The sequence below is a fragment of the Belonocnema kinseyi genome, chromosome 10, assembly GCF_010883055.1.
Source record: "Belonocnema kinseyi isolate 2016_QV_RU_SX_M_011 chromosome 10, B_treatae_v1, whole genome shotgun sequence".
In the NCBI taxonomy this organism is placed as follows: Eukaryota; Metazoa; Arthropoda; class Insecta; order Hymenoptera; family Cynipidae; genus Belonocnema; species Belonocnema kinseyi.
In genome coordinates, this window is record NC_046666.1 from 71,562,728 (window position 1) to 71,572,635 (window position 9,908).

The following is a 9,908-nucleotide window of genomic DNA, read 5'->3' on the forward strand; positions in this document are numbered from 1 at the left end:
AATTTGTCAAGAATAAAAAGTTCTTGTAATCAGCCGAGAAATACGCCTGAAATTTTCCGGAGCGTTTTGAGCAAAATTTTGAATTTTGCAAAAATTGTTCATTTGCAAAATCCAAAATTTTGCTCAAAACACTTCAAAAAAATTCAGGCGTATTCCTTGGCTGATTACAAGAACTTTTTATTCTTGATGATTTTTCCGAAAAGCGCATCGTTTATTGTAAAAAAATTCATGAATATTTTCACAAAAATTTTGTCATTAAGACGCCATTTTGAAAATACTAAAACGAAAAATCGATCTTTGAACCATGGATTCTCAAAGTTTAGACATTTATTCCACCCGTTAGTGAGATTCCAGGTTAATTACTGACACGAAAAGCTTTGGAAAATGGTTCACAAAAAAAAATAGGCACGAAAAATCACGTTTTTTTTTTGTTTAAACTGTATTTTGGGATAATAAGAAAATTTTTTGAAGAATTTTTTTGGCACCGTCGGAAAGAGGAGATCTTAAGCAATAAAAATATATGTGTCTCAATTTTTTCTAGTGTCGAATAGTCTTAGTTATTGGCCGTTGAAAAGCGGTGTACCGGTAGTGGCGTTTTGGCCGTTTAAGGGTTAACGCGATGAACATCGATCCCCTTTTGCCTCTAAATTAATTAAACCGTTAACATGATCTCAAACGTGATTTAATCATGATAGTAAATGCTTTCTAAAATAGATCAATTTGTTATAGATTGAACCTTTTGTTAAATATATATCCATTATAGTTAAAGCAATAATAAATCATAAAAATTGCGCGAAGAAATTTACGTGAGTGTTCAAATATATATGACTACTTTTACAGAAATTTTACTCATTCAAATTTACCGGGCAGTGAAATAAATATTCTCTTCGGTTTGCAAATCTTCCTTAGAATGCACTAACATTAACTTGATGCAAATTATACCCATAAAGATGAATCATTTCACCGTTCGAAAGAGAATGACTAAACCAGGATGTATGTAGTTAGTATTGCTTGGAACCACACAGTGAAATGCGAACAGTATCGAGCGTCGAGAGCACAGCAATTTCCGCCAAATGGTTTCCTGCTGGCGATCCACGTGTTAATAAATAGAACCTCCACTCGTACTAAACTCGTAGGCAAAAACGTGAAAATAAAAACGAAATGAAAAAACGAAAGAAGCTTTACAGCTGAAACCGTTAGGTCTGCGTCAGAAGATTAGTACTAATGCGTATGCAGCCTTAATGGCTTAACGAGGAAGATCATAAAAGCTTTAGGTGGACGGAAAAAATTGCAAAAATATCAAATGCTCGTGCCTTCCTTCACTGAAAAAAAGGGACAAGACTAACACGTAAGGCTTGTTGAGATAGTGACCTGATATTATCCTTGTTATGAAAAAAATATCAATTTGAAATTTACATATTAGGACTAGTACATTAGTATTTATATATGACTCATTTGAGTCATTCCTAGAAAGTCAACTATATGAACAACCGCCATACCGGTATCCAAGATGGAAAAAGTTTTACGAAATGGATCAAAAATCTGAACCGAAGACAGTAGCTAGGTGGTTAAGTTCAAACGGCCGCGGTTAGCTATCGGATGGGTGACCGTTCGTGAGTATAGCTTAGTCGTGTTTTTCACTGCGTTTAACTACCGTTAAACGCGGCTGTGCTCAGAAGTTGTCGTTTTCTGTTATTCCACATCTCTGACCAAATATTCAGCTGAGTGCGAGCGCTCCTAATGAAAGCTGACTGCAGATAGTAGCAGATTTTAGAAATTGAAAACATCACAGGATTGAGTACGTCAGACATTGCTTGGAGGCTTATTATAAGAATTGGGGTAATGGGGGATTTGGGAAGGAATGTGAGCTTAAAGAGTTTTTAATAAATAGAACAAAAAATGTTATTTTAATCCAGAATCCCTCGAAAATCTCTGATCTCAACGTTCGACCATGCAGAAATAAAAAATCTGCATGCTGCGCGGGTACATTCTCATATGGCTGGCTGTACGCGCGGTTTGCGCCCTGATATTTATTTTTTGCATTTGGAATGATTGAATGAATCTTTATAAAAAACATCTTTTACATCTCAATATTTATATGCGACTTTATATTCTGAATTTTCCACATAATTATGTATAGTTAAAGATTAAATTGCTTAAAGCTCTGTACGGACATTCTCATCGTAACACTCGTGGTACACGCTCGATTATTGACAGACATTTTTTAATTTATATTCATTTTCTGATATACCTTGCAATAAAAAGCTAATATTTGCTTAAGACATTCTTTCCTATTTTGCATTGTTATGCTAAAAAAAATAATTTTTCTTTTTATATTATATTTTCTAGATAAAACAAAATATCCTACAAGTTTACTTTTACATTGTTTTACATATCTTGCGTCTTTTAGCGTAATATTGGAATTTTTTATTTCTGCATATCAATTTCCATAAATAAATTAAAACTGAGGAGTTCTGTCAAAAAAATGGTTCAAAGAAACGTTGAAATTTTTAAAAGCTGAAATTCCTCCAAAAACGTTTCCACATATTTCGTGTCGCTTGAATCAAAGTTTAAATTTTTGACTTTTTTTTCATAGTTTTTCGAATAATAAAAGTAAACTATTAAGTCTCGTCAAACTTATCAAAATTTGGTTGAGAGAACAATTATACGTCTTTTAAAAAGCTACCATTCTTCTGCGAAACCTATCTCAAAGTGGTTCAAACAAAAATTGTACATATTTTGAAGAACTTAAATTCTTCTCTTAAACTTGTTTCACATATCTGTTGTCGTTAGGCGTAAAACAGAATATTTGATTTTTGAATAACATTTTCTATGCATAAAACCATAAACATTGATCAAGGAATGCTGGTTAACGAACTCCCTCTTCCTTTTAGGGCCGGAAAAAAGTGTGTTAAAGCTCGATTTGCTCCGTTCATTTTTTTAAAGAGTTATTGGACAGACAGACTAACGCCACTTCCAAAATTTGACTTTAGACTTCAAAAGGTCTCAAAATGTGTAGATCCGTTGAAAAACTATGTTGTCATATTTTGGACAATTCTAATACTTTCTCCGTCATAAATGATGAGAATCTAAAAGTTAAGTAAACTCAGAAAAAGGTTTGTTTGATCCTACATCCAACATAAAATGTGTTTGATTGAGATAAAATTGGTTAAGTTAAACAATGGTGTGTTTGAATTGAATAAATTCTATTTTAAGTCAACACATATTTGTTTAGTGCAATAAAATATTTGTTTAACCCTTTAGCAAAGAAAGAATTTGTTTGCTTCAAGCAAACATTTTTTTGAATGTATATCAAGTTTAGTTAAACAATACACGCATTGTAATTTTACTTTACAAATGGCGCTTGCAATTTGAAATTACAATTTGTACTTTAAAGTATTCTCAAATTACGAACCACTATCTTTTAATTAAAGCTCATTAAATTTTAAAGAACTTGGTCGAACTGATTTTTGAAAATAAAGTTTTTAAACATTGTTATTTAAGTTTAAAAATACCACAAAACAATTATTTTTTATGGTTTTGCTACCTGCTGCGCCTCGTTCATTAATATTTTCTCAACCAGGTATATAAATAGTGAATTTACATTCCCTAAACTGGTTTTAACATCGTGGATCTAGTTCCTTCGCTCCCTTAATTGTTATAAACAAACTGATGAACAAAATTGACTTTTCTTATAATTTGAAGCTTGGAAGCATTTTCATCTTGATCTTCTTGTGGCATCATATAAAATCAATGTCCTATTGCATTTTAACGATGGAAGATTACATTTTTGATTGTTATAAATAATATTATGAAAACCGCAAAGGAATGTAGCCTCTCAAACTTTTTTAACACCAATTTCTTAATTCGCCGCACTGTGCGCTGCGATTTCGGGGTTCGCAAATTTGAAACCTAAAAACTATAGATAAACATCCCATGAAGCCAGATTTTTTATCCATTTTCACGAAACTTTTTCTAACTAACGTAGACTGAAAATTCTAAACTTTGTGAATCGACCTATTTATATGAGGTATTATTTATTATTTACAAGAAGCCCTATGCAATTTACAGTAAACTCCAGGAAAAGTAATAATCGACAGAAAAACTTGTGCAATTAAAATCTTTTTAACTGCACAAACAACTAAGAAGAATTATTATTAGCCTATTGTACTGTGCCTTTATTACTAAAACCCTGGTGAAACAGGGGCCTATAACGGGTTTCTATTCACTGCTAAAGTATCATTTAAGTCCTTATCATAAGCATGTAAGGCGCCGGACGACTCCATTTAATTGGGTACGAAACTGTAAAAAATGTATCAACCAGGATGGGCTTAAAATCATTACGTCAAGTTAATCGCATCCAGCGATAACCCACGTCTGCATCCGACTTTATTAGAAACATTCATTTTTGCCCGGACGTTAGGCCGGGGAATAGGAAAACTGCAGAAAACCACCTTCCCGAGTTCAGCCGCTTTTCTGACTGTTGAATTTGAAAGTAGCCATCCAATGATCTAGAATTTAGATCATCGAGCGTAAACAATCCTCCCCGACGCCAAGCCTTTCAAAAAGCGCATCAAACGGCTCGCCATTTTAGTGAAACGCAGCCAATACACAACCTTGTCGTACATCGCAAACGGTCATCCATCCGCGACTCTATCTGAATCGACATTCACTGCATACTTAAGCTGTCTGCTCTGTAGAAGTAACAGATATTTTCTCCGTAATCAGCAGAAAGATTTTTATAAATGAATGGAAATGATCTGCCATTCTGATTAGATGCTCAAATATAACGAGGAAGGAAATTACTTTTTGCGCGTAGGAAAATTCGATCTTATCCCAATGTAGACGAGTTACAGTTGCACTTATGTTGTCTTGTTCACTGCGTCGAGTAAATTGGCCTCGCCTTGTGTGTGCGTTCTGAGTCTCCTGAGTGCACCCATGTAGCAAACTATTATCGCAAGAAGTAATGTGTACCTACGGGCACTGGACAAGAACGTAATTTGCGTATAACATGATTGTGCTACGTCCGCAACCTAGACATATCATTTTATATATTTATTAATTTATTTTCAAAAGTATAACATTATTTAACAATTTTTGGGTAAAGTCGTTTAAAAAAATATATTTCCAGTAAGAAGCTAGCAATTCCTGTGAAGCTCTGCTCTTAAATCTGACATTATATATAATAATAATCTAAACATTCATTCATTCTGTCCACATTGAAGCTCCCATGTTTCTGCTCGCTTTTCGCGAGTTTTTAGTCTTGCAAGTTTTTCTGGTCTCTCAATGCCTTGGGAACTTAAGCAACATGAAATTACCCCCTTTGTATGGAAATATTTTATCGTTGATTTTTATGTTATTTATTTTGTACTTTAGATTAAAATTATTGTATTTAAAAAATTGTGATACTGCTTGACACTGATTAATAATATACAATTATCATTTTTAAAATGTATATAATTTCAATCTGAAAATGACATCTTTAAATTCGCAATTCTAAAACAGTTTAATTTTTCAGACCTTAAAATTAAAGTTTTTTTGCTTCAAAAATAAGGAGGTAAAAAATGGAGGGCCCAAAATGAGAGGTAAAAATAAATTTGACTTTTTTTAAATTAATGGTTCTTTTTACCATTGATTTACTAAAAGAAAAGCACCTTCAGGTTAAAAAATCTAAATTTTATTGTTTACTCGTAAAAATAAGTATTCAGCACATTTTGAAGAGATACTATCTTCTTTAACGATTTATAATTTTTAGTATTAATGTAAAAAGTGCTTCTTTCTTCAAATTTATTTTTTAATTATATTGAGAGTTTGACTTCTAATATTGTTCAATGTTTTTTTACTATAAAATTGGCCAAAATTTCATATTAAAGGCCTTGCTAGTTTTTTAATTAATAATTTTAGTTTTTGACATTCTAAAATGTTTGGTTTTAATTATAATCAGTTTTAGATTTAATCAAAAAATTTCAGATCTAATAATATTCTACAATTCTTTGTTTCAATTTTAGATGTACAAAATTCTCTGTTTCATTTAATTTTTCGCAATCGTAGAATATGAAATAAAATACTTGATAGTTGCACAATTTTTGAGTGTGAAGAATTTGCAATTAAACATTTTTGAATTCAGCGCCTCCAGAATAAATTCAAGACAATGGAAAATTAAGAAAATCAGTTCAATGATTTTGTATCCGACTTTTATTTGATTTTTTTTTTGTATTTTTTTAATTTTCAATGTAATAACTTAAATTTTTCCAATGTTCAGTTGAAGATTAGAAAAAAATGAATAATTTAAAATTGAAAAATATTTAAATAGAAGGTTTCAAGACTGAATAATATTTAAAAATACATAGCGAACAAGTTGAAAATTTTTTATTTTTTAATTATTTAAATTTACTTACAATAATTTAAATTTTAATGGTTTTTAATATAAACAAGTTGTACTATCACAATTCTTGGTAAATACAATTTGTCCAGTTTAAAATGAAATTCGAATGCATTTAATTTTCAACATCACACCGTATAATTTAGTTTCCAATTTAAGATCTTCAAATTTTACTCGCTTCGATTTGAAAAATATTTGAAACACGTAGTTTCCAAATTTAAACGCTTTAAATTAGAAATAATACAATATCAATCCCTTTGAACTTAAAATAAACCACTGTTCTAAATTCTAATTTGAAATTATTTAATTTTGAATACTTTGAAATTTTTCTATTTTCGGAAATTTAATCTAAAATGAATAAATTTCGAGATTCCTGAATTTAAAAAAAAAATGTTGAATTTTTAACGTTTTTAAATAGAAATAATACAATTTTAATAACTTTCTGATTAAATTTTCGAATTTTTTAAATTGCAGTCAGTAATTTTTCAACTTTGAAACTTTTAATGAAAACTTTTTCAATTTGAGTTGTAAATTCAAAATCATTCAATGTATATATTTTTTAATGTCAAGCACTTTGTATTTATAATTATGAATTATTGTTTCAAAAATTTTTTAAACTTAACATTTGAAACTTTGTATCATAATGGATTTCAAAATTTTTTATAATTTTAATGTTAGGAAATAAAAAGTCAGGACCGTGAGCGCGCTTTGCGCATGTACATTTCATACTAGTTTATATAATAAACGAGGTAATATGCCAAATTTATGTTTTCAACTATCATGGAGATTTTAAGAACTTCAATGCAGATTATAATAGAGAAAACGTGACTTCGTTTCTTTCGTCACGAATGCAAGGATTGAAAATCTAGACGGTTTTCAAAATGATGTTACGTAACGCTATAAAAAAGTATACAATTTTATATGTATAGAGAAACGGGGACCCCTGTGCCCATGGGACCCCTAAGTACCCCAGACTCTAGGTCCTTTGTACCAACCCCTGCTAAATCTAACACCCATTCTCGCATCCTGTCCTCCATCAAAATTCCGCAATAATACTGATGGATAGCGTTAATAAAATTTGATTCCTGCAACGCTATCCCTAAAATCCCTGCTGGAACTGCCCTGGAAATACAGGGTGACTTTAATTATTGATTCACATGAAGATTCAATAAAAAATGTCTTCTTTAATTTCCCAAGTTCTTCCTACATCATTCTATCGATCGTCAAACTTTTCATAGATTTCAATCTGTCGATATTTTCCCTGACCTGCAGACATTCTACTCCATACTTCCTTAGTTCTCTCATAATTAAAAAAAATGTAAAAAAATGAAGTGTTAAGAAGATAACTAACCTTCTGCAGTCTTCTTGGAGGTCATAAATGCCGCAGGTGGTCGTCGCCATCCTCGCCAGTTGTTGCAAATCGACTCAGGTTCGCTGCTCCAGCTACATAGAGAGTCTTCCTCGAAGCGATCGGAATCCTCGAAGGAGAATCGATCAGTCTCTTCCCAATCGAGAAGTGCCCCCGCGGCACCTTGGGCGCCATCCTCGGCTCCAGCAGCGGAATTTGCCGCGACGGATGTGGCCCTGCCCGAACCACCCCGACTCCCACCGCCCCTACCCACCACCCCGGGGGACCGAGCCAGGTTGCCCGCCAGCTTTAATCGTCGTACGAACCAGTACGCACGACACGACCCGTGCTACTTACTCCGGGCACACAATCAATTCCCCACCTCCTCCTCATCCACCGCCGCGAACCCTTCCCTTTCACGTAGAGGACCTATCCTGAAAAGCACCAAAAAAATCAATTAAGTAACCGATTATTTTGTTTAATGATACGTAACAATATATAACATTAGCAATGGAATACTGGACATAAATTTCGCTTTTATAACAAAATCCGTAGATACAATCGAGCACTGTTAGAAAAAAAACCTGACCAAATTGTAACGCACATTAGAGCTGAACGCAAATTGTGATTAAATTCAAATACATGGAATAAAATAATGATTTTTGACCATTTGAGGCCATTTTTGTACACAAAGTTAATTAAAATTAAAAAATATTTAGAAATCATGGCACTTTAAATATACAATCAGTAGATGTTACTTTTGGGAATAATATCGACTGAAACTTGCATAAAGGAGCAATATTTTGCAAGTGTTCTCACAAAAAATCAAATTTCTCGAATGGGATTGAAACTTTCACCAATTTTTATTATACTGGTAATTTATGGAAAAAATATTAGTCAATTTTACAAATATTAACAGATAGTGGGGGGGGGGGAATCTTTTTAATGGATAAACTTACTGTTTTGGTTATTTTAAACTATTTTAATGAAAATAATAATCCAGACAGAAAGAAAACGTCCCATCCCCTCCCAATCGGTGATACTTATCCAAGTGGCAAATATTATTCTCATAGAATATCTTCCAATAAGACTTTTAGAACCCTTTACATCATTTAGGAGGTATAGGGATTTTTGTATCGCTGCATAGTATTAGGAGGATAAATTATAGTTGTAAATACTAAACTTTAGAACCCTTTTCACCTATTAAAAGATTTATTTCTTATCGTGTTAAGAAAAATTCGCTATTATTCATTATTTTGAGCTTTATTGTGGATCCGGGTATCAAATTACAACTTTTGGAGCTTAATAAAATTAAAGAAAAAAATATTTTTTCGTCCTAATTCACATGTATTGAGAGTTTCCTTATTCACGCACGTTAAGTTTCATATAGAGCAGTATTACACTTCAAATACGATAATTTCAAACTGTGCTTGTTTTAGTTTTGATTTTAATCAAATATTTCAATTTAAAAGATGATATCATTTGTCTGAGATTTCAGTTGAATAAAGTGTTTTGACTTTGTTTGGTCAAGATTATTTTAGATTATAGCATGATTAAAAATATACAATTTGTTTGTGAAAAAAAATTTTAATTCTATTTTGACATCAAAAATCGGATAGAAACGATGTTCTTTAACCCTTAAACGGCCAAAACACCACTACCGGTACACTGCTTTTCAACGGCCAATAACTAAGACTATTCGACACTAGAAAAAATTGAGACACATATATTTTTATTGCTTAAGATCTCCTCTTTCCGACGGTGCCAATGAAATTCCTCAAAAAATTGATTTATTATCCCAAAATGCAGTTTAAACAAAAAAAAAAACGTGATTTTTCGTGCCTATTTTTTTTTGCGAACCATTTTCCAAAGCTTTTCGAGTCTGTAATCAACCTGGAATCTCACTAACCGGTGGAATAAATGTCTAAGCTTTGAGAATCCATGGTTCAAAGATCGATTTTTCGTTTTAGTATTTTCAAAATGGCGTCTTAATGGCAAAATTTTTGTGAAAACATTCATGAATTTTTTTACACTAAACGATTCGCTTTTCGGAAAAATCATCAAGAATAAAAAGTTCGAATTCTCGTCATCTGATGAATCATCTCCATCAGAGCCAGAGTAATCTGGATTAGGTATGATGATACGTTTATCATTTTCATCGGAATCCCATTCCGATTC

General features: G+C 32.0%; 1 protein-coding gene across 4 annotated transcripts in view; it reads right to left on the reverse strand.

Annotated features, from left to right (window-relative positions):
* The window catches only part of LOC117181468 (zinc finger SWIM domain-containing protein 8), a 377,164-nt gene that overhangs the window by 359,177 nt on the left and 8,079 nt on the right, over positions 1 to 9,908 (reverse strand). For all 4 annotated transcript variants that reach the window (XM_033374148.1, XM_033374147.1, XM_033374146.1 and 1 more), the window contains exon 2: positions 7,734 to 8,164. In XM_033374148.1, coding sequence (XP_033230039.1) covers positions 7,734 to 7,758 — 25 coding nt within the window. In that variant the 5' untranslated portion in view covers positions 7,759 to 8,164. The remainder of the gene's footprint in view (positions 1 to 7,733; positions 8,165 to 9,908) is intronic.